Source organism: Penicillium waksmanii (genome assembly GCF_028829765.1).
Source record: "Penicillium waksmanii strain IBT 27052 chromosome Unknown utg000002l:1.0-3326099.0:1.0-3328782.0, whole genome shotgun sequence".
Classification (NCBI taxonomy): Eukaryota; Fungi; Ascomycota; class Eurotiomycetes; order Eurotiales; family Aspergillaceae; genus Penicillium; species Penicillium waksmanii.
The window spans coordinates 125832-152041 of NW_026643249.1; the positions used below are offsets into that span (position 1 = coordinate 125832).

A 26210-nucleotide genomic window follows, 5' to 3' on the forward strand; every position below is an offset into this window, starting at 1 on the left:
CATTTTTGGAAGCATGACATCCATCATGGACATCTCGACGGGTCTTGTCTCTGAGACAACTTCGAGCAGCCCCAGCTCAACGACCTCTTATTTGACCAATCTAACCACCCCTGGCGCAAGTCCTCTTTTTCGGCCAGCCCAGGGAGACGACACGAAGCTAGGTCATGTCCAACTCTCTGACTCTCGCCGAACCGAGTCAATACGGAATATATGCGTGGTGGGCGCGGGGTATGTGGGTAGGCATCAAAATCCTCCTTTGAAGAATAGAACCAAACAAGACTGATGGCGAATAGGGGGTCCCACGGCCGCTGTGCTCGCCCTCCATCATCCAACAATCACAGTAGAAGTGTTGGACAAGGATCCATCGCGGATTCAAAGATGGGAATCCCCTCATCTTCCCGTCCATGAGCCAGGGCTAGACACCGTCGTGCGCATCGTGCGCGATGGTGCTGAGATGACGGAAGAACCAATCCTCTCTCTCTCGTCGGTGCCCACAAAACGTCGCCAGAACTTGTTCTTCACTTGCGAGTCGGCCAAATCGATCGCCCGGGCAGACATTATATTAATGGCTGTCAACACCCCGACCAAGATGTTCGGCATCGGGGCCGGGTGTGCCACGAACATGACAGTTTTCGACGGAGCGATGCGCGAAGTCGCAGTGCACGCAAAGCCAGGTGCTATTATCGTGGAGAAAAGTACCGTACCCGGGGGTACCGCGGAGCGTGTTCGGAAAATGGTAGTTACCACTGCGCCTCGTGTCGAGTAATTCATCTGACAGTCGTCCAGCTATCGACTCTGCGACCGGGCGTGCCATTCGAGGTGCTCTCCAATCCAGAGTTCCTCGCAGAAGGTTCCGCAGTTAAGAACCTGACTACACCAGACCGTATTTTGATCGGTTCAGCCCCTACCCCCTCTGGTCGCCAGGCAGCGCAGACCCTCACCAATCTTTATGCTGCCTGGGTGCCTCGCGACCGCATCCTTGAAACCAACGCATGGTCGTCCGAGCTGGCCAAGCTCGTCGCGAACGCCATGCTCGCACAGCGAATCAGCAGCATCAATGCGATCAGTGCTATCTGTGAGAAGACGGGAGCGGATGTCAACGAGATCTCTGACGCGATCGGTCGCGATGTACGAATCGGACCGCATTTCCTCAAAGCCGGGCTGGGCTGGGGCGGTTCATGCTTTCGAAAAGATATCGCGAGTATCTGCTGGATCTGTGAATCGCTGGGCCTGAGCGAGGAGGCGCACTATTGGCGACAGATCACTGTGATCAATGAGCGACAGAGACAGCGATTCGCGCGGAGGGTGATTGATCGATTTGACGGGAATCTGGTCGGACGCAAGCTGGCGATTCTTGGGTTCGCCTTTAAGAAGAACACAGGCGATACGCGCGAGTCGCTAGCCGTCGACGTGATTCGTATACTCCTGGAGGAGCGCCCAGCAGAGATCACCATCTTCGACCCGTATTGTCGCGAGGAAGACATTCTTCGCGAACTTGAGCCTGCTATCGCGCAAGTACCACAGGGCGGCCGATCCATTGTCAAGATCCACTCCGATCCGTATCTGGCTTGTTCGCATGCACATGCCGTGCTGGTGGTGACCGATTGTGACCAGTTCCGTATGTCCAAGAGGTCGTCTATGCGACCGGGCTCGGATTCGGTGGGGGGCTGCGATATCACTGGCACTAGCACTGCTTATGCCGGGGCTCGCACTTGGACACATGCGGGCGTCTCGTATCAACTGACGCCACAGGCTAAATGTGCAGGCGACTGTCGAGACTGCCACATGATTTTGGCACCAAAGAGCGAAGCCATTGAGTGGCCTCGTATCGCATACAATATGGAAGAGCCGAAATGGGTGTTTGATGGGCGAGGAGTGTTGGACGCGGAGTTGGAGAAGTTTGGTCTGCGGTTTGATGCGGTGGGGAGGGCGGGACAACAGTAGGAGTACATACTAATTAGTAACTACTAGTACTCGGAGTAATCATGGAGGATCAGGGATCTTTTGTATATACGAATTAGAACGAGATTGTATTGATTTGATTTTCTTCAAGCTTGATTCAAGTTTTTCTCTTCCAGCCTTGGAGGTTCTCCAAGTAACGGTACTGCCAGTGGCGGTAGGTAGTAGCTATATATAACTAGTACTACTACTAGTAGTACCATACTATTTCAATCATAATTTAGAACTTGAACCCTTCGAGGCACTCGGCTCAAGAGAGATCTTTGTCTCTGACCACCATGGAAAATCAGAAGGACAATCCTCTCGTGGATCCGTCTCAAACCGAGCCTTGCGCTTTTCCAAGAACGAACCCACTCCCTCTTTATAGTCACTCTGCCCAACCATATGATGGAAAACTCGCGATTCCAGGAGATGCGCTTCTTCAGGAGAACGTGGACCTTCCCACATCAAGGCTCGACTCATCGAAGATGCCAATGGACTCACATTCTCCGCGATATCTTGTGCCAATTCCAACGCGCGGGGCAGTACCTGGGCTGCATCCGGGAGAACCTCGGCAAAGAGATCACCAAAATACTGGTTCTGCGGAGGGTAAACGCCACCAGTAGTGATCAAATGCATTGCCTTGGAGAATCCTACCAAGCGAGGCAAAAAGTAAGATGCGCAGGATTCAATCGTCAGCCCACGCCGGGTGAAAACGAACCCATACTTGCTCTTTTCATGACAGATCCTGGATGTTGTGAGACAAGGAGCAACTCTAATTGTGGAACACAGGAACAAACTAACCGGATTGCAGCTGGTAAAGTCATAGTCATACCGACACCCACAGCGGAGCCTTGAAGCGCGACGATGGTGGGTTTGTGGCATCGATGCATTGCCAGCGCAACTCGCCCTCCACTTGTGAACTTGGTCAGCACTCTCTAAAATGAGATTGGGGACTGCTATATCGCATACATATCTCGGAAATCAACAGCTTTTCCTCCTCCATTACCAAAACCAATCTCGAGATCGGATCCAGCGCAGAACATCCTCCCAGCTCCGGTGAGCACAACGGCCTTGACCCGACGATCGATATGGAATAGGTTGAACACCTGGGTCAGGCTATCTGCCATCTGTGGGGTGAATGCATTATTCTTCTCAGGTCGATTCAATGTGATTAGGATGACTGGCGTGGCAGCAGGCGCACCAAGTGGGTAGTGGGAGATTTTGATATGTGTCAGCTCGAGGGCTTCATATGAGACTGGAAGGTCGATGGCAGTAGCGGTCGGCATTTTGTTAAATTTTATCAACTTTGTTGCGGTCGGTGACAAATTTTTCAATACAGGCTTCTTTGTTGTAGTTAAGCTGCGCCAGTTAGTTGATTATACCCCTTGTTTAGAGGCGTGAAGCGGATCCAATGCCTCGGCTATGGAAGTCGATCATCCCGCGGAGGTGCGGAGAGGTTGACACATGCATAAAGTGGCAGAACTTCTGACTTTAGACTGATAATTATCTGCTTAACTTGATGATGGTATAAGCCGTAATGGAGTTTATTAACGATCGGACATAGTTGTTGACAAGCAGGGGAATGTTGGTTGTGTGGATTGTGACTTTGGCGGGCTTCATGAATCTAATTGTTTTCTAAGCGATTCAATCTTTTTAGAGTTCTATTGGGAGCAGCAAGGAGCCTAGCCTTGCTCATCGCCTGTGGGTGTATATAAAGGCAACTCTGCTCGCTCAATACTGTGCTGGGGTATCTCGGTCGACTGAAATTCGAGAGAGAAAAGTCAAAGACCAGCAGTGGACATTAACATTTCCCAGCAACCAGATTCGCATCCACTATAGCACAATGTTAGATATAGCCTAAGTAAACCGCAGTAAACATCTCCGGAGCCAATATTTCCCAATTCCTGACGTATATTAGTTTCAGATAATGAGCCGAGACTTTCCGATGTGATGATTCATATCTCAATATAGTTAGAGGAAGCCTGATCTCCATATCGAATTTATGACCTCTTCCATTATATCCTCAGATTAAACCCGTTTCTAACGCAAGCTGAGATTACGCGAGGATATACGCTGAGACAAATCCTATAGAACTTTAATTAGATATAGTGAATGGATCTACGAACACCGGGTAATGAGACCTTATAGAAACTTAATATGACTTTGGTTGGCCTTGAATGGACCACGCCATGGTTTCTACCATTTCTAGTGATACAATGGGAGTCATTGTAGATCGAATTCACGATTAAAGCATAGAAATGGGTACAAATTGGCAAATAAACTATACCACGCGGCGTTGAATCCAACTCTGGGTCCTTGTAATGCTTCCGTAGCGACCAATTTTAGGTCGACCTATTTTAGTGGATCGTCCGGCCCTAAATTCGGGGCCACATGGCTAGTCGAACCGGCCATCGTAAATAAATAATTAAATACGATTCTAAGCCTTATTTTAGCGCATACCAAGCCTAGGCGTTGGCTTCAAAGTGGATTTCTTGGACCATGTGGCCTACAGTATACCCAGAAAGTGATCTCCGAAATGAACCATAGTCAGACAACGTGAAACGGCGTTCCTGAATCTTTTCCTTCTTACCCCGGCAGACGGATAATTCGGATTAGTAGGTGTAAATGGGATACTCAATATATCTTATGGTCTTCTTTAGATCGACCGAAAGATACCCCATTGGCCTGTATAAATGACGCTAGAATATAAAATATTCGTTAGACCCCTGCAGATTAACCTTGGAGAAACAGGAAAAACGCTCGCTCTAATTTCAACAAGTCGATTCTTAAGAAGGCCAACATGAAGCTTCACCTTATGACTCTGGCCCTTGCTGGAGCGGCAGCCACAAGCCCCTTGGGCCTCCAAGAACGCCAATGTAGGTCACATAAAGATTCAAGTTCCAAAGAATCTACCCAACCTCTAAGCCCTACTGAAATTTACTGATTCCCTTCCAGTTTCCAGTGGTAACGAACTTCGAGATGGCTCTTGCAAGCCCATTACCTTCATTTTTGCCCGTGCTTCCACCGAGCCTGGCCTATTGGTGCGTCTATGATCTGCTTCTATGAACAATATCAGACACTAATTGTAGCGAAGGGAATTTCCACCGGACCTGCTGTCTGCAATGACCTGAAAATGGCCAAGGCTGGGCAGGTTGCCTGCCAGGGTGTTGGCCCGGCCTACACAGCTGACCTCATATCCAACGCCCTTCCTGGCAATGCCTCTCCTGCTGCTATTGCCGAAGCTGACGGTCTGTTCAAGCAGGCAGTTAGCAAGTGTCCCAACACACAGATTGTTGCAGGCGGATATAGGTGAGTGATACTATGGGAGTTATCTTGGGTGTTTCATTTAGTTTCTCTCTTTTGTCAAATATGCTAATGATTGGATGGTTGTAGTCAAGGAACTGCAGTTATGGACGACTCGATCTCCAAGCTCCCCGACAACGTCAAGGAGAAAATCAAGGGTGTTGTGCTTTTTGGAAACACCCGCAATGCCCAGGAGCATGGCCAGATCGCGAACTTCCCCAAGGAAAAGGTTAAGATCTACTGTGCTATGGGAGATATGGTCTGCGATGGTACACTGATCGTCGGCCCCGCCCATTTCACGTACGTCGCAAACACTGGCGATGCCAGCCAGTTCTTGCTCTCCAAGCTTTCTTCTTAAGAGATTCATGGGATTACATACCTTCAAGTTGTTATGGGGTGGCGAGGGGTAATCTAGATCACAACTTTGAATCCCTCCACGTGTATGGTTAGCTGAAGCTCCAAGATGTTTTGATATTTCTGATGATTTATAGCGTGGTGCTGTTTTGATGTTAAATTACGATTAAATGCTACCAGTTAAATTAACTTTCAACTGCAAAGAAGTAAAAGAAAATATAGTATACTACTAGTACTCTCTAGATCGATCGATCGGCCTGCAGGCAACCTAAAAGCTGAAGAACTTGAAGTGGGTACTAGTATTTATCCCAATGTCCACGACGAGTTTGACAGCAACTGCCAGTGCCAGTGCGTTGACGGACAATGTGAGAAACGAACTTCGAGATGAAAACTTGAAATCATCGATTTTATATCTGTATGTATACTTCTTTCGTATTTGTTCAACGACTCGTGCATTCAGATTGTGTTCGCCGCCACTTCGGCCGCCACTTCGCACAGCATGCCGAAATAGGCAATTAGCTCACGCCCAGGTTAAAAAGAGAAAATAGGCTTGAATCTGGATGAGAAAGAAACAAGGATAAATTAAGTAGAAAATTATCTGCATTTATACATTTGTGCCATTAAAAAGTCATGTTGCAATGCGGGGGTTGTTTGGTTAAAGGGAGAACCTCGGGAGCGCGAAAGATCGTCGGGGAGAAACCATGAGAAACAAGGATTATATTCGTAAACGAGAACGAGGGATCTTAGCAAGCAGGGCGATCCAGACCGTGGGACCAACCAAATTTGAATTTTAGAGGGGAAAATGGGTCTCACATGAACCGCAGATCCAAAGCTCGGCGCTTTCACCTTATCAATCGAGCCTCGGGCCATTCCATTGCATCATCGCCGTTCTTATAACTTGAATTCTTCACATCCACCTGCGCTGCAGTTCTTCATTATTTCTTAATCTTTATCTTACACATACCAGCCATTTTGCGCTCTTTGATTCAAAAAATATTCCCATCACCATGACTGACTACAACCAGGGCTGCAAGATCACCCTTTACTGGTAATGCGCTGCGCCCGCCAGTTTCTCATCTTTCAGCCGCCCGCTAACTTTCGCACACCAGGCTCGAGCAATCTCGCAGCCACCGTATCCTTTGGCTGCTGGAAGAGCTGAAATTGAAATATGAGCTCAAGACTTTCAAGCGCCGCGCCGACAAGCTTGCGCCTCCCGAGCTGAAGGAGGTGCACCAGCTGGGCAAATCGCCTGTCATTACCGTCGAAGCTCCCGGTGCCTCCAAGCCTCTCGTGCTGGCCGAGTCTGGCGCAATTGTCGAGTACCTCGTCGACCACTTTTGTCAAGCGCGGCCGTCCTTGGTACCCACTCGCTATACCGAAGGCCAAGAGGGCAAGGTCGGCGGCGAGACTGAGGAGTGGATGCGCTATCGCTACTTCATGCACTATGTGGAGGGTAGCTTGATGCCATTCCTGGTGATGACTCTTGTGAATGACAGTAAGTGATCTTCTTTTCGCATCGCATGACCCCTGGTCTAGTCTAGACGCTAATACTTTTCTTTTCCCCCCCACAGCTATCCGCAAGTCGCCTCCGTTCTTCGTCCGCCCCATCACCAGCATCGTCGCGTCGCAAGTCGAGGCCGCCTTCTTGACTCGCAACATTGACGGCAACCTGACTTTCCTGGAGGATCAGCTTAAGACTGCGCCCGAGGGTGGCCCATTCCTGTGTGGCAAGGAACTGACTGCAGCGGATATTTTGATCAGTTTCCCGGTGATTGCCGCCAGTGGCCGTGTGCTGCAGGAAAAGAAGGCCAAGGAGAAGTACCCTCTTCTCGGAGCCTACGCCAAGCGATTGGAGGAGGTTGACGGTTACAAGAAGGCTGTGGCTAAGATTGAGGAGGTTGAGGGCTCCTTCTCGGCTTCTATGTAAGGGGGGGAATGAAGAGTTGTCATCTTGTACTATTTATGAATGTATACCCTAGGCATCATCTGCCTGTTTGATCAGATATGATCAGATATGACCAAATATGACCAGATATGACCCATTTTAAATGTTTAAAGATGTATACTCGTACGAGTAGTTGCATTCGGCTTATTTAGCGGGTTGCTTATTGGTGAGATCTAAATAAAAGGTGGAACTGCGTGCATTTCCCCTTTTTTCAGTAGAAACACCCAAGGGCAACCTTGAATTGGTTGTTGCAAATATCGCAAGCATAATTCAATCCATTTGAAAAGAAGAAGAAAGAACTGCAAGTTATTCAAGTGATTACTGCAAATGATTGATGCCAATGCCGATACACGTGACTGCTGACACATCCCACGTGACCACGCACTTCGACGGCAAGCGTCACTTTGAAGCAGCGACGAAAGACGAAGACCGTCAACCAATTCCTTTCCACCTGCAATCATGGCCGGCCCCAGCAAGTGTGAGTCTTATTCAATCTATCTACGCAATATCTTCCGGCTAACCCATTGATCAGCTCTGGTCCTTGACCCGGCGCTCCAGAAATACTACGGTACATGCCCTTCCCCATCTTCAATCCAACCCGACACTCCGAGAAGAGAACCCAGGAGTTTCTGCAAAGCATGACGCATCTGCCATGCAGATGTGAACCTATTTGATCACCCAATTCCGCTCAAGCGGTTCTCTTAGAGATCCGGCGCGGCCGGTCGCATACCCCTCATGAAGCAGTTACTAACAGACCACCCAGAGCTCAACGCCAACCGCTACAAGTACTTCAAGTGGACCCCGCGCCACGCCTGGACCTCCATCATCTATGCCATCGCTATCCCCGCCACCTTGACCTTCGTCGCCTACAAGACCGATGTAGGTAGACCCGACCTCTCCACTCGGGGCGAGGGAAGACACCAATTTGCGGGGAACTCCGCTAACAGTTCGCAGGGCCTCTTCGAACTCCGTGGCAAGCGCAAGGATGACACCATGGTCGAGTGGTAGATTATCTTTGAATGACGATTTGAATTGGCTAGGAGCAATGAAGTGGTGAGAGTGACATGCGATCACGGAGATCTTACCCACCATTCTGCATGGAGAGCCAAAACTGCTTTCTTTTTTTTCTTCGGCTGGCGCCCGCTTTTCAAGGGCTATGTACCTTACTATGAGCATATACCGCATTGATTTTTCTTCTGTCTCACTCTTCCGACTGCGCGTCTCGACATACAGTACAGCGGTTCGTTACTTGCGGCATCAAGCTCCCATTCAATGGACCATGACATTGTTCGGAGAGTTGCTGCTACGGTGCTTGTCCTGAGGATAGGGATATTTTGGCCTTCGCAAGACCGGTACAAATATGTTCCTCTATACCGTGCGGCTGTAGATGCTGTACGGAGCATCTCACTAGTCACGAGGCAAGTGTAGAGAAGGTAGATGGTTGACCACAGTAGGCCGTAGCTCTCTGATATTTTTACGGAGATTATCGTACATCGTTCGCCCTCCGCGCATTTCACACTGTCCTCATAAATTCCGATTGAACGCCATTGTGTCCTTACTTCTCCTTAGTAAGGGTTCCATCCACGGCGCCCTCCTCGGCCGCCTCGCTCCCCACGATCTCCTCTACCTCCCCCTTCTGGCAGTCTCTCTCCACGCTTCCAATCTCCCACTGGGAAAGCAGGTGGACCTCCTCGATCACCACCTCGCCCACCGCGACCGGGCCTTGGGAATCCATTATCCCGGAAAGCACGCATACCTCCACCTCCACCTCCACCACCACCACCGGGCGGCGGCGGACCAGAACTGCCCCGAAGAGGCGGCGCAACTGACCCATCGTCTAGAGGAGGCAGAATAGCACACTCCACATAATCCCCAATCAAAAACCTCGCATCCTGCAAAGTCTTATCGGTCTCGGAGCCCGTGAATCTCGGCGGACCAGCGCGAGGCTTAGCTTCCGCCCGATCATCCGCATCCTCATCACCCTGGTACGGACTATCCCTCGGTCCCACGATTACAGTACCCAGATCGCGACTCATATATTTCCCGCGCGCGTCAGGACCCATCATCGCCGCACCGCGTGCATCGGGGAACACCAGTCGATAGCAAAGCCGAGTACCAACAGGCGGGTCTGGAAGTAATGAAGGCAGGGCGGACGTGAGAAGTTGTGATAACTCGCGAAGCGTGCAGGATTGCCAGGTGTAGATCTCCAGATGCGCGGGTAGTGGTGTAGCAGCTGGGGGAGGAGAGGGTGCGCGAATGGTGTTTGGTCCGCTGACGGGGCCGCCGCGTCGGGTTGGTGCAGGCGTGGTATAATCGGAGAGATGGTGGTAGTTGTTTGCTCGGTAGAAGAGCTTTAGATGAAATGGCGTGGTGGTTTGTCGGTTGATTGCCTTGGGGGCTTCTCGTGAGGGGCCAGGCATGGTGGATTCAGCGCGCGATGTGTCGCGTGTGACGCTGGGGGTAGATTGATTGTCGAAAACGGGTAGCTGAAGATTGCTATAACGGAGCAAGTAATCTCAAATGTCAAATGATTGGAAATTCGGTGGTGTGGGGGGGGGACAAAGACCGAAAGCTTTGGGAGGAGTTGCTGGAGTGGAGGAGAAGCTGAAGTTGAAGTTGGAGAAATCCCCCAATGCGGGCTCTGCCCGATTTCTTTCCTCCACTTCACTTCACTTCACCTCGCCTCCGCCTCCACACCTACACCTACACCCAAAACCACTACACCTGCGCATCACTGCGAACTGAATTAAGCTTGGAATTGGAGTGACGAGGACTGATCTGATACCTGCACCCTCCCATACCCGCCACAATGGACTTCGCGGCTCTCATGTCCAAAGAGATCTCCAAGGCCAAGGGTGACTCGAAGTCATCTGGCCCTGGTAAAGACAAAGACAACACTCCCGAACCTACGAAGAAATATATGCGTCGAGGTGAAGTTGAAGCAGCTCGAGTAGCAGCCTACAACGAGGAGCAGGAGCGAGCAGAGCGGGATCGTCAAGAGCGCCAGGCCAACAAACGCAAGCTGGAGGAGGACGAGGCCGATCGCAAGCGCGAACGCGAGGAGAAGAAGCGCAAATTTGCCGAGGAGTCAAAGAAACGACGTGAGGAGGAAGAAGAGGCCGCTGAGCGTGAACGACGACGAAAGCTCGGCTTGCCTGAGCTGCCTTCTAAGAGTGACGCTGAGCAGACACCGGACAGTGCAGAGGCAGAGGATATTGAGGAGGATGAGCTTCTCGCAAAGCTCCGGGAGCTTGGTGAGCCCGCCCGCTTATTCGGCGAGAACCATCAAGCTCGATTTCGTCGTTACCGCCGCCTCGTCCAGAGAGCTGCTTCCAAGCAGAAAATTACCGATGGCCCCATCCCCACGATATTAGAACCGGTACCCGGCGCGAAAATGATTATTCCAGCCAAGATCCCGAAAGAACAGGACGAACGGCTATTCTTGCTGCGTCAGCTTGGTTCTTACTTCAACATGGTACTTTCAGAGTGGGAGTTGGCCCTTGCAAAGCGCGATATAAGCGTGCGCCAAAGTTTCCAGGGAAAGCAGGCGTACAATGCCATGCTTCAGTCACGCGAGAATATGAAACCGCTGTTCCGTCGCTTGGAAAAATCAGACCTCGAGGACGGTCTACTTGAGCCAATCGTGGAGATTGTGCACAAGGCGCAGCAACGCAAATATGTTGATGCTAACGATGCATATCTGCGTGTGAGCATTGGTAAAGCGTATGTTTCTATCCATTCCCTTGCCTTCCCAAGAAGGAGAACTTGTGCTAACTTGACTACAGTGCCTGGCCTATTGGTGTGACCATGGTTGGTATTCACGAGCGATCCGCCCGCGAGAAACTTCACCAAAGCGATCAACAAGCGCATATTCTGAGCGACGAAGCCACCCGGAAATATCTGCAGAGCATCAAACGTTTACTGAGCTTTGCTCAAGTGCGCTGGCCTCCCGAGGATCAGCTCCAGGTCATGGGCTAGAATAGAAGCCTCTCGTGCATGATTCAATTAAATATACCCTTGGCGTTTGACTCCAAAGGGGTCTTTGTATATAATGTGCCAAATACGGCATTTCCCTTGAAACTGAACAATGTCACATGTATTCAAGTTCATCCATCCGAATATCAAAAACTCAAGTGACGAATAGCAACTACTTTCAAGGTTGGAAACATCCATTAGGATTCACTACGCATCAGACGCCGCTATCATCATTCATTGCTCCAAGTTCATGCCAGATTCGTGACAGCCTCTTCCACAATTCTAAGGAGAGCCTCAGGTTGACTCAAGAAAGGACAATGACCTGACTCAATAGTCTTGGTGACCAGCTTTCCACCCATGTTCACAGCATCTTGAACCATACTCTGCTGTAGTGGCAACATGATCGCCATGTCCTGGGCGCAATGAATGTACGTTGTGGGCAGATCCTTCCAAGGTGCACCTGAAATCTTGCCTGATGCCGCGAACAAATTGTGGGTGACGTTCTTGGTAGCTAAATCTTTGGCTTCGGTAGATTCAATGTCGTTGTAGAAAGACTCAGGAGCATTCTTTGCGAAGAAAGTGCCGTCTCCATTATCGCTCAGGTCCACCTTGCATTGAAAGCCGTATTTTCCAATAACATCGGACAGAGTATCGCCTGGCTGAACAAGCCATGCACTGAGGAAAATTAATCCGACAGTACCTTTCCCATTGTTGGCGTATAGATCGGGGCCGATCGCCTCTGATGCAACCATTCCGCCGTAGGAGTGAGCCAAGACAAGAATTGAATTATTCGTATTAATGAGCTCCTGGACCGCCTCACGGACTGCTATGATATCATCATTCATGGTGGCAGTTGGCGGGCGCTTGTCACCGCAAGATGGTAGACGTGGGCACTTTACGATGAACCCTGCCTGGCGGAGTTGATCCCCAAAGACATCCCAAGCTGCAGGAAGAAAATAGCCACCGTGTATAATGAGGACTGCGGTGGGCTTATGGTTTACCATGATGCTCTGTCGTAAGTTTCGCAGTATAAATACTGGGCAGCCTGAGTCTGTGCTAAAAGAAGACCTCAATATGAATGAGAGCTGTCGAACACAGGCTTTCGTGGAAGCAAACGATTTGAGGATTATTTTTAACCTTGAAAGAACTGCTTAAAAGCAGAAGGTAGTCGTTGCATGTTGCAGGGAGGCTAGTATTTAAGTGCTGTGGCGTGCAGATCGCCGACAGGATGCTAGTCGGAGTTAAGAGATGAACAGGGGTGGTGATGCAGATGGGGCCGGACGTCACTCCACTTTAATCAGCCAATTTGAGGAGAGCTGACAATTTATATCTAAATTATAGAATGTATCAATTACGTTGCCGGAATGGCCAGAGCGCTTAAAGCTGCTTCTGAAAAAGAATCAATCCACTTGTTCTCACAAGTCCTCTTTATATAGCCTTGGGAGTGACCTACAGTGACTACAACCAAATGGCTGGGGGGGCTACTACTCCTACTTAGTTTCTTAATGCGGTAATCATATGGCCAAGACACGATTCTTACTAGTACTCTAGGGAATTGATGAAAACGCAACCTTGGAACAGGAGAAGCTTAATTGAAACTATTGGAACGATGTCAAGAATGAAATCTCAAATCCGAGTCATTTTCAACATCCTCAGGTCTAGGAAGTGGTTATTTCCAACTGTAGCATGTTTATAACTAGATTCTACACTTTCATCAATGACCCGATAGGCAAATCCTCTGGTTGGCTCAAGCGCTGCCAGAATTAAGAGACTAGCCCTTACTAGCATAATGTCTTGATGGTACTACTAGTAGAATTAAAACGATAGTGGGGTCAAAAAAGACAACGCATTATAAGAAGGTCAAACCCCACGGTTTTCCCGCCCGTCATAATTTATAAATTCCCCGCCCGCCAAGATGTCAACATCCTTCAAGTTGCACCCGAAGCCACAGTTAGTATCGAGGCTTGATATAACCATGGAATCAATCTGATGTTGTCTTTCTCAGAACCGACGAGGCCCCCAGGGCGTATCCCCTGTCAAATAATGTAAGTATCACTTATCGGACAGCCTGGTGGGCTTTGCTAACGCGAACTCAATAGTCAACCGTAGAGACGAGTCGCTTAGGTATGTAATAAAGCTCGTCATGGAAGGTGTACCTGACTTGAAAATACCATTTCGCCACAGACTATCAACATGCGGTTTTCACCATTCGAACTCGCGGACTCCACCGTGCTTCATTCTCCAAATCCCCACGCCGGGTACTCGATCTTGGATGTGGAACAGGAATTTGGACTCGTCAGTTCGCTGCCAAGCATCCAGATTCAACAGCTCTGGGCGTCGACCTGAATCTAGCATTGGCAGATGAAACCGACGAGAACAAACTTCCTCAAAATTGCTCATTCATCACAGCAGATATCGAGAAAGAATGGGAATTCTCTTCTCAGTCAGACTATATCTACATGAGAATGATCATGATCGCCGTGAAAGACTGGCCTGCATTGCTTCGGCGGACTTTTGCTAATCTGAACCCCGGGGGTCAAGTAGAAGTGTTCGACGGATTGATGCATCTAACGGCGGATGACGGAAGCACCGCGGCGAATTCAGCAGCGATTCACTGGTTCGAACTCTCCAAGGAGTATCTCGCGAAACACGAAATTGCATGGGATCTTTCTCGGAATCTCCCCGAGCAAATGACCAAGGCTGGATTCGAAGTGATCGAAAGTGAGACTATCAAGATGCGCTTGTATCCGGATAGTCGAGACCCGGAAGCTGATCGCGACTGGGTCGCTGCAAATTATCGCAAAGATATCTCTGACATTGTTCACGGAATGACCAAGCGCATGCGAACGGATCTCGCCAGTCGAATGTCGCCAGATGAGTGGGACACCCTGGAACAGAACGCTAAACGCGAAATCCTGGAGGAGTCTGAACAGCGAGGCTTCCATACTACACTGTAAGTTTTCTTGTCAACGCACACATTCTAGTAAATTTGTTCAACTTGAAGTTATTTGATCTGATATAATTCGATAGATATGTTCGAGTTGCACGCAAACCTGAGCTTAGCTTGAACTTGAAGATATAGACTCACCAGCAATCACCATTGATTCTCTGCAGAAACCAAGAAATTGAGAAAAACACTCTAAATCTCCTTAGATTTTACTGTTAGATTGTAGCTACGCATATAAACCTCCTAAACCCTCCAGACTTGGCATAATTGTAAGCCAAACCAAACCAGCATACAAAGCGGGTCTATTCTACATGACGGCCCCTTTCCCCCCTCATCTTTTCCCCAACCTCTCTGCCATACCATGTTCCGCGCAGTAATATCCACATTCTGCCTCATTTTCCCCTTATACTTCTTATATAAACCCCCTCAATCTCTGATTCGTTATCTCCAACGCCGCTGGCCGGATGTTCTATTCCATCACCCCACGGCAGAAAACGTTGTCGCGCTAACAATCGACGACGCGCCCTCCTCACACACAACCGCCATTCTCGACGTCCTAAACGTCAACAATGCAACCGCCACATTCTTCGTAATTGGATCACAAGTCTCTGATTATACATCCGTGCTCGGCAAGCTAGTTTCTTCCGGCAATGAGTTAGCCAACCATGCTATGCATGACGAGCCATCGCGCGGGTTAAACAACACAGTCCTTGCGGAGCAAATACAGAGCGTACAGGAGCTTATCCAAGATGCATACCGATCAACTGGTGCAGATGGTCCAAAGAACTGGTTCTTTCGTCCTGGATCGGGCTTTTTCTCCTCGCGCATGCGCGCGCTAGTCTCGGATATGGGATATCGACTCGTTCTGGGCGATGTGTATCCTCATGACCCCCAAGTGCCATTTTCCGGGTTGAACGCGAGGCATATCTTGAGTATGGTCAGGCCCGGTAGTATTATCGTTTGCCATGATCGAAGGGATTGGACTGTGCCCATGTTGCAGGTTGTACTTCCTGAACTCCGGCGTCGAGGATATCGCATCGTTACAGTGTCTGAGCTTCTTCAAAAGCCTGGGATGCAAGACTCTCTATGACAAAAGGCTGTACGACCCTTGGAGGCTTATTGAACTTGGGTGAAATGTAGTCATTTTGTCCCAGAATGCATTGCAAGGTTGTCGAGAGCACTCCCAATCCAACTTGAAGGTTGGACTGTTCTGTGACATCGGAAATACTGGCACCTGGGAGTTACTAGACCTCCAGGGCTCTCAGCGATCTGTCACTGGATCCCAGCCATTTAGTCCCCCACATAGTATCCTACCCTCCAGGGCGCATAAAGTCGATTGGATTGAATTAAGCTACCTAGGTAGGTGACAGAAGCCTGATGGTTATTAAAATGCGGTTTTGATAATATGTGACTCTGTCAAACTTCAATACAATGGTAGTACTTGTATATTCATATCGTAATCCAACTTGATCAATTATACACATTAAAAATGTCAAGAGGTATATTTAAAGTCACAAAAGGCTTGACAAAACAAGGCAAATAAACAATGCGTCATTGCGTGAAATGCTTCAACATCTGTACAACTGTCTTCCACCAACTCTGTGTATTTGGTGTTGTCGTTTGGACAGTAGACACTTTACTGATCGCGGTATCTTCGCGCGTCAGATTCGAGCCATCAGCAGGATAGACCTGATGGCCGTCGATGCCATTCATTACTGGCAGCGATGAAGGGTGAGCCCTGGTTGACTCAATGCTACTACACACGCTGCGCGACTCGCGCTCACCCTCTCGCTCACCGGTAAGATGGCCTGCGGTGTAAACACAGCCACCGTATGCGAAGCGGACGAGGGAGTCCCCAGTCAAGCTTCCAATGATGTATACATGTGGGGCAACCTCCAGATCTTCCATGGCTTTCGCACGAAGTGTCTGGGCAGAAACGGTCGAGTCGTCGGGGGTTTGATATCCCAGGACCTCGGACCGAAGCTCCGAGTCCAAAAAGGCCAGTGAACCTCGCCGGCCAGCAGCATAAACAAGACCACGAACGGATCGAGAAAATATAGATCCGTCCTCACAACGGAAAGTGACCAGAGCCACATCGTCTTGAACATCAACGGAGAGAATTTCGACATTCGAAAGTCCTTCGTATACGTTGTCCCAATCTCGACTTTCCAAAAAGGCGGTAGGAGTGCCGCGACGTAGCCTTGGTCGCTGAGAATTCAGAGTGGATTTCTTCATCAATCGGTAAACTCCGGCATATTCCGGATACGCCTGTTGATGGCAACCTCGGAGAGGAGATGGGCGCTCATCCGGGGACCACTTGAAGACATGCAGGATTTTCTGATTAGGGGCGGCGGAAATGATGGCATCTGCAGCAGAGAAGCCTGAACCGACCACAAGGTATGGTACATCGGGGGTTTGCTTTAATTGCAATAAGGGCTGAAGTATAGATGCAGGCGGAAGCAGCTCAGAGAAAATCCCACTTGCCAGTACCAGCCGCTTACAATGGAGGTCGTGGGACTGTATATAGAACCCTTTTTCAGTACGGGAGATACCCCTCAGCTCCTCGCCGCAGCGGAAGGAATCGTCGATGTGAGCGGCAGCAGGGTAGGCACGGAAATAATCGGCAATTTCACGCCTTGTCGGCCTGGTGAAGGGTGGTAGGTCCTTGCCGGTCACCTTTTTATGGTGATCCCCAAAGGAGTAACCGGGCAAGGACAACATGGCCGCATAACTAAGAGTTTGAATGTCCCAGCTTGCACCATGAGGATCCTCGGTCCATTGTCCCCCTGGAGTGGTGGGTTTTCCAAATACAATATGCGGGATGACCTTTTCGGGCATATGGCGCCACTCGATATTTGAGGTGGTACCTGGCTCGTCGATATCGAGACTGGGGCGCACAAGGGTGTCTAATAACACATTGACCGGTAGGGCCTGGGTGGAATATGACAGACGAGATGCCGCAAAGTGAGCCGTCAATGCCTCCGCATCGACGTTTAGGAGATTGGTCGCATGCTTCAACTTGGCGTCCAAAAGCGGGTCGGGATGCGGCGGAGAGGATGAGTAGAAAGGAATATGGCCGTGAAGAATGTAGGACAGGATCATGGCTGACGGCCCATTGCCTAGTAGGATAGTTAGTATTGAAAAGCACAAGAGTCGGTCCCCTAAATGCTAGGATCAAGAAATCATACCGACGATGACAGTGTCGGTTTGCATGAAGGGCGACCGAGCCTCGACCTCGAGCGAATACGGATCAACTGGCGCGGGGCATAGTTGGGCGATGCGACCAAGACGAAGGATCACAGACACACAGGCCTGTCACTGTCACACTGTGAAAGGGAAAATAGAGGGCCAAGGCCATAGAGGAGAGAAAGGAATCTCTGCCTCCCCGGTTCGGAGAGGCAAGTTCCGCATAGAGCGGAGACCAATAATCAAGCTGACAAAAGCAGGTGGGGTGGAATTTTCCAGTGGTTCCCCATATGGAGGAGGGGGGGAATGCCGTCCCGAGGGACGAGCAAAGGTCATCATCCACACGTCAGGAAGATGAAGGGATGGAAGGGAGAAAAGAAGTGAAGAACTTGAAGTGAGGAAGGGAAGAAGGGAAGAAGGGAAGTTGAAGTTGAAGTGAAGAAGTGGCAATGTCGAGTTGTCTACACATCGGGCAGTCGCGCATATTCCAGGTCGCTCTTGCCATCGCCGACGGGAATCACGCAAGGAAGGAGGCCGAGTCCGCTTTGGGCAGGTGCGATAGATCTACTCTACTGCATTGCATACATAGTAGTATATACATATATAAGGATGGTTATATTCAAATACTACTTATAGTAAAACTAGGTCAATAGCCACTGGCAGGTACAAAGTGGATTGTGATTTATTATGTTGATGCATGCGTACTCATAGCCGCTCAACCGTGACTCCAGTACTCCAGTACTCTTAGTACTACTAGTGGTATAAGTACACATATACAACTACCTAGTAGATAGTACTACCTAGGTAGACCCGACTAGTAGTATATACTAAATATACTATTCGCAGTATAAGAGTACCTACGTATATGCATTCCGGGAATGCTGGACCTAGTTCAGGCACCAAGGCAGACACAAGCCCTAAGCCCTACCTTCCCGTTTCGGCGCATGCGGCTCGCATTCAACTGTCCTGCATCACGTCCAGACTCGATCGCGCCGGTCGTGAGCTTCTGCGCGACTATGTATCACCTGGCCAAGTCGCTGTATACTTACGCGACCAGTAAAGAAGGTACGAGTTCAACCCCAACCTCAACTGCGCCCGCTGGACCTTACCGCAAGCTCCCCCCGGGATACCATCAACCTACCTTACCAACCTTACCAAGGTTTATACTGACTACGTTGCGACTTCACCTTTACAGAGTACTCCGTCCTTCTCCTCGGACTAGACAATGCAGGCAAAACAACTCTCCTGACCCAAATAAAAGCCCTCTACCAGCCCCGGCCAGAGGGTGTCCCCGCGCCCAACCCAGGCAAGACCGTCCCAACCGTCGGCCAGAATGTCTCAACCATCCCATTATCCGACATGAACCTCAAGATCTGGGACATTGGCGGCCAGATCTCCATGCGCGGCCTTTGGCAAAGCTACTACACAAGCTGCCACGCCATCGTCTTCGTCGTCGATAGCGCCGACGTCGGCCAAGACCCAGATATCAACCGTCTCCCCTCCGCCCCAGGCCGTCGACCAAGCTCCATCCCCGACCCCAGCGAATCTTTCTCCGAACAAAACGTCGGCATCAATGCAGCTGCCAGCGATTTCGGCCGTCTGAATGAATGCCGCCAGGTCCTCGAGTCTGTTTTGCAGAGTGCCGACGTGGCGGGCGTTCCGATCCTAGTGCTGGCCAACAAGCAAGATCGCGAGGACTGCGTCGAGGTGGTGCGCATCAAGGAGGGATTTGTGCGGAAAGTCTTCGAGGGCGAAACGGGTGGTGGCGTTCGAGACAGTCGCGTGCTGCCGGTCAGCGCGTTGATGGGATCGGGAGTACAGGCTGCTGTCGAGTGGGTACAGAGCCGTGTGAAGTGGAACAAGGAGAGTCGGCCGCCAGTGATGCGATAATAACATGATGGGGTCAGTACTCCCGGCTGCGAACTGGATTGAACATACTTGCATAATGGCGTTTGTGAATTGGGCTTTCTACTGTACATACCAATGAATCTGGATGGTTTTTTACGTCATTGATACAGCTGTGGATGAGTACTGGAGGGTATATCTGTAGTATAAAGCATCCCGAAGCCTAATTCTGAATGACCCAAGTACCTACCCCAGCATAGTATGAGGGCAGGTGCTTCATGTTGTCGTTAGCTACTAGTAGTAACTGTAGACAACTAATCCATAACGGCTTGTTCAAATGCCACATTAAGACGGCCCAGAGCGTTTAAATATCGGAAAATCTGCATGGACTTAAAATGTTCGCAATAATAGATTATGTACTAGTACTCCACTAGTAATATTCCGTAGTCTGTACTCGTACTAAACTCTATAAATCTGAGACAGTCACAGATGCAGACCACCATAAGACGTACTACATAGTACTAGTAGTACTGGAGAAACAGGGAGCGGTGCACCCAGAGAGTCACGGTGATAATCTATTACAACTGAATTGCGCACTAGAAGCATGAAATCAAGGAATTGGTGAGTTCCATTAGCTTGATGTTGGAATTCACCCTGCGTTCGTCGAAAAATTTGAGATCCCCACTTTTTGATGTCACTCGTCCTCGAAGGCCCTGATCGACTGACCAAATTACAGCTCATCCAACTCCAGGGATTGATCGAATCAGCAAATCAAAATGAAAATCGATATCTCTAAGCCTGAGAGGCCTTCAACTTCTCCGGTTTCCACCCTAAAGGCCAGGGAGGTTCTCGTCAACTTGACGTCATGCGGCGAGCAAGCATGAACAAGTGAATGAATGAAGTAATGCAGTGATGAGGCGATGGAATAGTTGGGATTCGTTGGCTATAAAGTAGCAGAAGACATTCCAAACAAGACTCTCAATAAATCCGATTGAAAAGCTTTCACTGTTTCAATTTTTACATTTTCCCGTTCATTAATCTACGAATATTCACGACCTTCACAATGAGCACCTTGAGCAACATCGACTCTGTCGCCAACGCTAAACAAGGCAGCTTCAAGCCCTCAATCGCCCCCGACGGTCCACAAACTACTAAGGGTGTAAGTCAGATCACGCGTACGATCCCAAGAAGCATCGTACTGACCTCTTATCCAGCATAAGCCCGGTGTCAAGGTCAATGAGGCCGACCAGCGTCCCGAATACAACATGGAGGCATTTCCCCCAGGCACTGCGCCCGCCAGCAACTCCTACACTTCCAACGTTGATGATGTAGGCAGCCAAGCCAACAACCCAAATGTCTTGCGCAGTCACGGTAAAGAGTCCACATACACCTCTGCCGCAGACACTTTGCAAGGCGCCACGTCTGCCGACGTGAACACTGGTCTCGGTAAACCCCTTCAGGGACAGACTGGTGTTGAGCTAAGGCACGATGGGGAGCATGGCCGCAAAAAGCAATCGGCCGGTCTGGAAGGCGTTGGTGCTTTCCGCGAGGACAAGGGCGTTGAGCGAGCATTCCCGAGCCAGCGTGGCCTTGAGAAGGAGGAAGGTGCTTTGGCTGGTTCGCGTGGCAACAAGGCCGATCGTTCGGTCCAGGATGTCCAAGGCGAGACTGCCGAGACTCTGGATAAGGAGTGGAAGTATGAGCCAAAGACCAAGCGCAACCAGGCTGGTAATGACGTATATTAAATGAATGTTCGGAGTTGGGTATTCTAGTCATGGTCACGGTGTTATGAACGCTGAGCGATTTGAACATTGGACATTATTCAGCATGTAACGAAATAAATGAGTTTCAAGTATTCAAAGGATGTTTGGTTTCTTCGTATTATATAGTATCGTGGTGAGGATATTATGTACAAGTTGATGTCTGTCGTAAGAGGGTGAGTGGTCAAGGTACTATTATGCCTGCCCTTGACTGATTATTTCGAGTTTCGTATCGATTGTGTTCGTAATTTGTCCAGCGGCTGCTTCTTAGGCCAACTGCGTGCAATATCGATATTCGCGCGTGGGAACCACATCTCCAGGAGGACGAAAATCAAGAAGTCGATGACAACACACAGGCAAAAGAGCTTGCCTGCCCACACACCGCATCCGTAGTACCGCTTCAAGCGATCGATGAGTGCGAAACTGCGGACCCGATCACCACTAACATCCCAACCTTGGTCCGGATAGGAGCCGTAGAAGTCGGACGGACTGATATCGCCAATGATACCTTGGTAGACACGTTCGGTCCGCTCGGCGACATCCCGCCAGGAGTACATCATCTTTACTTGGTCGTGGAATCGGTCGGTACGAACTTTGTTGGAGCGGAGGGCAGCAATTGCTTTACTGGTCGCAACGACCAGATCATCCTCCTCGGGTTTGGCGAACGTAGTCATGTGTTGAGGAAGAACTTCAGGAATACCGCCGACTCGTGTGCAAACCACATACAACCCGCAACTAGCAGCTTCAACAATGACGGTACCAAATGCTTCGGTCAAACTGGGATGCAAGTAGATGTGCCCTCGAACCATGACGTCTCGCACCTCTTCATGGCGAACAGACCCGAGCAGCTCAACCTTGTCTTGAAGGACGTTGCGTTCTAGCATCTGCTCTAGATCGATTGCTTTTGGACCTGATCCAGCAATGATGAACCGAGTATTTGGATTGGAGGCAAGGATTCGGGGTATAGCGGCGATGAGAAGATCGGTTCCTTTGTTATAGAATAAGCGGGATATCACAACGATGGTGATTGTATCGTTGGGTCCAATCGGGGCCGGTGATGGTCGAGGGTCGGCGGGTGATATAGGTATTTGATCATGAGTACGGGGGTAATATGAAAGCGGACAGAAGTTCTCTGCAACCACGGCGTTGGGTATCACGGAAACCATTAGTGGGTCTAATGAGGCACGAAGGACGGTATTTTCTTTGCTATGTGGTTGTCAGTTGCGGGAGGCCAGACCTTGGGGAATAATACTGCCTACCAAGTATGGCTGACGCAGATAGCATGGTCCACGTCACTCAGTGTAAACTTGAGCAATTTATTCGTCAGGATAGAAGCCGCATCTGCAAAGCCAAAGAGCGAATGATCCGTAAAGACTGTCCGCAAACCCATTGTTCGTGCATGGAGAATGGCCTCGCCGCAGAAGCTACTAAGACTTGCATGGCCGTGTACGATGTCGATCTGCTCACGAATGACAATGTTGCGAAATATAGGGAAGAAGGAAAAGACCGTGGGAAATGTTGTTTCTCGGTAGATAACGAAGAATGGGACATGATATATCTTCAGTCCATTGGTGAGGTAGCGGACACCGGTTCGGCCTTTGTATGCATGGGTGATGATGATCACTTTGTGTCCGCGATCGATGAGTTTCTGAAGGTGGTTGTGCTTCGGTCAGGATTCATGGAGCTAGGCGAGTAGGAGTTGCACGAGGTAAAAGTGGTACGCTTACGGAGGATAGCTGGTAGATGTGACTTTCGATTCCCCCTGGTAAGTTGTAGTTAGCAATTGGTCGCAAGCAATTGGGGTTGTGTTTCTTGATAAAGAGTAAAGTCTTGATCTATGGGATAAGGACATATACATACCGGACTGGGGGAAAAAGAAGTCACTGACCATACTAATGCAGCATTTATTAGTGGCAGGCAACTGGGAAGATCAATGACAGACCCGATAACTCACGCAATGTTGTATGGCATGGTTGCGGTTGTTCTCCTGTTGGAGTGGTCGAGTGGTGGAAGAGATGCAAAAGGCAAGGACACTGGAAGCCTCAATCGACAGGTTCAGGTAATCGGACTGGTGACTGAACAGGTGACTGAGCAGGTGACTTGACACTTCATTGTGAAAAGGAGATCGTTGCTCCTTCCCAACTTTCAATGTTCCTCCCAAATCGCGCCTGCCTCGACTTGCGAACTGCTGCCGCGGCGCGATAACACAGGGCGGTGAACAAGTTACGAGGAATGGGCGGTCAATTAGGACCGGCACAAAAAACCGAGTCCCAAAAACCTTCCCCACCGCGCAGCTTTCTTTCTTAGATAAATGCGCCTGTGAGAGAAAATGGCCGGATCCAAGGTGACTGCCCCCAAGATGTCGCCGACAGACAATTCCTCTCATAAACGCAAACGCGATGATCCCACTGCTTCCACCTCCACCTCTACCCCGACCAAGAAGCACAAAAAAGAGAAGAAGCGTGATAGTCTATCTGCTGGAGGCACTGAGAAGCAGAAGCGAAAGCTACTCAAGGATTCTCTTCAGGGCGATGATCATGAGAACTCGCCCCGGAAAGAGAGACTTGCCTCATCGAAGCACACCCAAGAGACACCTGCGGACTCCGACAACACTAAAACAAGCAAGAAGCTGAAGGATGGCAAACGCAAGAGCTCTCGGAAGGACGATCAGACTGACGATGAACCTAAAACTACGAAATCAACACCCAAGGAAGACCAGGACTCGGAAGAATCCAGTGACAACGACGCAGAGCGCAAGCCGTCCAAGAACAAACACGCGGGCATCCTCTCCAAGTTTGAACGTACGAAAACCGTGTCCAGCAAAAAGGCAAAGAAGTCGAAGCCTGAGGTCGAAGATATCGAAGAGAATGTCGTTGAGCCAGTCATCGCAAAGGGCCTTGAGCCACTGCCACAACCCGAGAACCCACCGGAGCTCGAAGAGGCTCCTACCTACTCTTCCCTGCCTCCTTGGTTGGCGAACCCCCTACGAACATCGACCGATGAACGGGCCAAGTTCGCAGACCTCGGAATCAAGCCAGATCTTCTTCGCATTCTCGACCAGAACAATTACAGAGAGGCCTTCGCAGTTCAGTCCACCGTCATCCCCCTCCTATTGGACGGCGATAACCACCATCCTGGCGATTTGTGTATCTCAGCCGCCACGGGATCCGGAAAGACCCTTTCCTACGTGCTTCCGCTCGTGACATCCTTGAACCCGAGACCCGCATCAAGACTTCGAGGCTTGATTGTCGTCCCTACTCGAGAGCTAGTCAAGCAGGCTCGCGAGGCTTGTGAACTCTGCGCCTCTGGATCGCGCCTTCACATTGGCAGTGCAGTGGGAAATGTGGCCATTAAAGAGGAGCAAAAATTTATCATGAGAACAGATCAAGTCTACAACCCCGCGACTGTTGCACAAAGACAGGCGCCAGGCTTGCAAGACAATGACTGGATGGACTTTAGCCTTGAAGACTGTGTTACTGAAGCTGTTGATTCGACAGGTTTCCTTCCGGGATATATTCAGAGATACGAGCCCAACGTTGATATTCTCATTTGTACCCCCGGTCGTTTGGTCGATCATCTTCGCTACACCAAGGGATTCACCCTCAAACATCTTGAATGGCTGGTGATCGATGAGGCCGATCGGCTGCTGAACGAAAGTTTCCAGGAGTGGGTAGATGTGGTGATAGGTTCGTTGGATGCGCGACATGCACCGGAAACCTTTGGCCCGGGCGGAAAACTCTTGTCGGAGCTTGGTCTGCCGATTGAGACAAAACCCCCGAGAAAGGTTGTTCTTAGCGCTACTATGACCCGCGATATCACCAAGCTCAACTCTCTACGCCTTGACGACCCTAAGATGGTTATCATTGGTGCTGAGAATGCCATCAACCCCGAAGATCCTTTCGCTACGCACTCCGATGCCAACTTCACACTGCCGTCGACTCTGCGAGAACGAATGGTTGCCGTGGGCGATGAATCTCTCAAGCCGCTCTACCTCCTGCGTCTGCTACTATCACACATCGGCGTTGAAGTTGATAGGAAGTCTAGTCTCACCTCCAAGGCCGCTGGCTCCGATAGCACTAGCTCGGATGATACCTCCAGCGACGACGAAACCAGCTCGGATGAATCTTCAGATGATGACACATCATCCTCAGGGTCGGATTCCGAGTCTGACTCCGATTCTGCAAGTGACACTTCCAGCGATGCTTCGAGCGACACTTCATCGGATGACTCTTCTGACTCTTCTGAATCCGAGTCCGAGTCCGAATCTAAGCTCAAAACTGTATCCAAGACTGGCCCTCGACCCACTACTGTGCTCGTCTTCACCAAATCTTCCGAATCTGCGTCGCGACTTTCCCGTCTCATCTCCCTGCTTCACCCGCAACTCGCCAGCCGCGTGGGAACCATCATCAAATCCGACAAATCGTCAGCATCACGCAAGACTCTGGCAGCTTACCGCAAGGGCAAAATCTCCGTCATCGTGGCTACCGACCGTGCCTCTCGTGGTTTAGATCTGCAATCGCTGTCTCACGTTATCAACTATGATGTTCCCAGCAGCATCACAACCTATGTGCACCGTGTCGGCCGTACCGCCCGCGCTGGAAAAGAAGGTTCTGCATGGTCTCTGGTGGCTCACCGCGAAGGACGATGGTTCGCAAACGAAATTGCAGCCGGCGTGGACGGTCGCATCATACGTAACTCGCCCATCGATCGCGTCCAGGTGAAGACAAATGACCTCAAGTCACTCCAGGAGAAATATCCCAAGGCCCTCGAGAAGCTGGAGCAGGAAGTCAAGGGTAGGAAATGAAACAAAACAAAACAAAGAGGAGCTCGGAACATAATTCCGAATTCAAATGAATCTCTGCATGCATAGCGGTTGTATTTTAGTGTATCATATCAATCATCGTCTCAAAATACCATCCATCTTATGAATATTCTATTTCGCCCACAGACTTTC

General features: G+C 49.9%; 15 protein-coding genes across 15 annotated transcripts; 10 read left to right on the plus strand and 5 right to left on the minus strand.

Annotated features, from left to right (window-relative positions):
- Positions 1–25: 25 nt before the first annotated feature.
- On the plus strand, positions 26–1944 carry ugd1 (UDP-glucose dehydrogenase; the record flags this gene model as incomplete). Its single annotated transcript, XM_057260920.1, has 3 exons — positions 26–236; positions 294–736; positions 787–1944. 3 exons carry the CDS (start codon positions 26–28, stop codon positions 1942–1944), a joined length of 1812 nt encoding a protein of 603 aa, XP_057125852.1.
- Positions 1945–2172: 228 nt separating this feature from the next.
- On the minus strand, positions 2173–3227 carry N7481_001702 (Enoyl-CoA hydratase AKT3-1; the record flags this gene model as incomplete). The annotated part of the gene is made up of 3 exons (XM_057260921.1): positions 2173–2686; positions 2743–2853; positions 2911–3227. The coding sequence occupies 3 exons, from the start codon at positions 3225–3227 to the stop codon at positions 2173–2175; spliced, it is 942 nt and encodes a 313-aa protein (XP_057125853.1).
- Positions 3228–4741: 1514 nt separating this feature from the next.
- Positions 4742–5602, plus strand: N7481_001703 (cutinase family protein; the record flags this gene model as incomplete). Its single annotated transcript, XM_057260922.1, has 4 exons — positions 4742–4817; positions 4897–4982; positions 5036–5250; positions 5335–5602. 4 exons carry the CDS (start codon positions 4742–4744, stop codon positions 5600–5602), a joined length of 645 nt encoding a protein of 214 aa, XP_057125854.1.
- A 1003-nt stretch (positions 5603–6605) lies between these two features.
- N7481_001704 (glutathione S-transferase) lies at positions 6606–7525 on the plus strand (the record flags this gene model as incomplete). The annotated part of the gene is made up of 3 exons (XM_057260923.1): positions 6606–6646; positions 6708–7093; positions 7170–7525. 3 exons carry the CDS (start codon positions 6606–6608, stop codon positions 7523–7525), a joined length of 783 nt encoding a protein of 260 aa, XP_057125855.1.
- A 477-nt stretch (positions 7526–8002) lies between these two features.
- On the plus strand, positions 8003–8551 carry N7481_001705 (NADH:ubiquinone oxidoreductase 6.6kD subunit; the record flags this gene model as incomplete). Its single annotated transcript, XM_057260924.1, has 4 exons — positions 8003–8021; positions 8076–8111; positions 8307–8422; positions 8498–8551. The coding sequence occupies 4 exons, from the start codon at positions 8003–8005 to the stop codon at positions 8549–8551; spliced, it is 225 nt and encodes a 74-aa protein (XP_057125856.1).
- A 557-nt stretch (positions 8552–9108) lies between these two features.
- On the minus strand, positions 9109–9963 carry N7481_001706 (SAP18 family protein; the record flags this gene model as incomplete). The annotated part of the gene is made up of 1 exon (XM_057260925.1): positions 9109–9963. The coding sequence occupies one exon, from the start codon at positions 9961–9963 to the stop codon at positions 9109–9111; it is 855 nt and encodes a 284-aa protein (XP_057125857.1).
- A 389-nt stretch (positions 9964–10352) lies between these two features.
- N7481_001707 (mRNA splicing protein PRP18) lies at positions 10353–11521 on the plus strand (the record flags this gene model as incomplete). The annotated part of the gene is made up of 2 exons (XM_057260926.1): positions 10353–11266; positions 11329–11521. The coding sequence occupies 2 exons, from the start codon at positions 10353–10355 to the stop codon at positions 11519–11521; spliced, it is 1107 nt and encodes a 368-aa protein (XP_057125858.1).
- A 245-nt stretch (positions 11522–11766) lies between these two features.
- N7481_001708 (alpha/beta hydrolase) lies at positions 11767–12522 on the minus strand (the record flags this gene model as incomplete). Its single annotated transcript, XM_057260927.1, has 1 exon — positions 11767–12522. The coding sequence occupies one exon, from the start codon at positions 12520–12522 to the stop codon at positions 11767–11769; it is 756 nt and encodes a 251-aa protein (XP_057125859.1).
- Positions 12523–13433: 911 nt separating this feature from the next.
- On the plus strand, positions 13434–14475 carry N7481_001709 (S-adenosyl-L-methionine-dependent methyltransferase; the record flags this gene model as incomplete). The annotated part of the gene is made up of 4 exons (XM_057260928.1): positions 13434–13468; positions 13524–13563; positions 13618–13642; positions 13703–14475. The coding sequence occupies 4 exons, from the start codon at positions 13434–13436 to the stop codon at positions 14473–14475; spliced, it is 873 nt and encodes a 290-aa protein (XP_057125860.1).
- A 351-nt stretch (positions 14476–14826) lies between these two features.
- On the plus strand, positions 14827–15555 carry N7481_001710 (chitin deacetylase CDA4; the record flags this gene model as incomplete). The annotated part of the gene is made up of 1 exon (XM_057260929.1): positions 14827–15555. One exon carries the CDS (start codon positions 14827–14829, stop codon positions 15553–15555), a length of 729 nt encoding a protein of 242 aa, XP_057125861.1.
- A 461-nt stretch (positions 15556–16016) lies between these two features.
- Positions 16017–17678, minus strand: N7481_001711 (uncharacterized protein; the record flags this gene model as incomplete). The annotated part of the gene is made up of 2 exons (XM_057260930.1): positions 16017–17584; positions 17654–17678. The coding sequence occupies 2 exons, from the start codon at positions 17676–17678 to the stop codon at positions 16017–16019; spliced, it is 1593 nt and encodes a 530-aa protein (XP_057125862.1).
- A 989-nt stretch (positions 17679–18667) lies between these two features.
- On the plus strand, positions 18668–19541 carry N7481_001712 (ADP-ribosylation factor family protein; the record flags this gene model as incomplete). The annotated part of the gene is made up of 2 exons (XM_057260931.1): positions 18668–18716; positions 18847–19541. 2 exons carry the CDS (start codon positions 18668–18670, stop codon positions 19539–19541), a joined length of 744 nt encoding a protein of 247 aa, XP_057125863.1.
- A 1018-nt stretch (positions 19542–20559) lies between these two features.
- Positions 20560–21241, plus strand: N7481_001713 (uncharacterized protein; the record flags this gene model as incomplete). The annotated part of the gene is made up of 2 exons (XM_057260932.1): positions 20560–20655; positions 20711–21241. The coding sequence occupies 2 exons, from the start codon at positions 20560–20562 to the stop codon at positions 21239–21241; spliced, it is 627 nt and encodes a 208-aa protein (XP_057125864.1).
- A 230-nt stretch (positions 21242–21471) lies between these two features.
- On the minus strand, positions 21472–23177 carry N7481_001714 (phosphatidylinositol N-acetylglucosaminyltransferase subunit A/GPI3; the record flags this gene model as incomplete). Its single annotated transcript, XM_057260933.1, has 4 exons — positions 21472–22462; positions 22516–22904; positions 22984–23018; positions 23117–23177. The coding sequence occupies 4 exons, from the start codon at positions 23175–23177 to the stop codon at positions 21472–21474; spliced, it is 1476 nt and encodes a 491-aa protein (XP_057125865.1).
- Positions 23178–23585: 408 nt separating this feature from the next.
- N7481_001715 (putative ATP-dependent RNA helicase DBP6) lies at positions 23586–26060 on the plus strand (the record flags this gene model as incomplete). Its single annotated transcript, XM_057260934.1, has 1 exon — positions 23586–26060. One exon carries the CDS (start codon positions 23586–23588, stop codon positions 26058–26060), a length of 2475 nt encoding a protein of 824 aa, XP_057125866.1.
- Between the last annotated feature and the right edge of the window lie 150 nt (positions 26061–26210).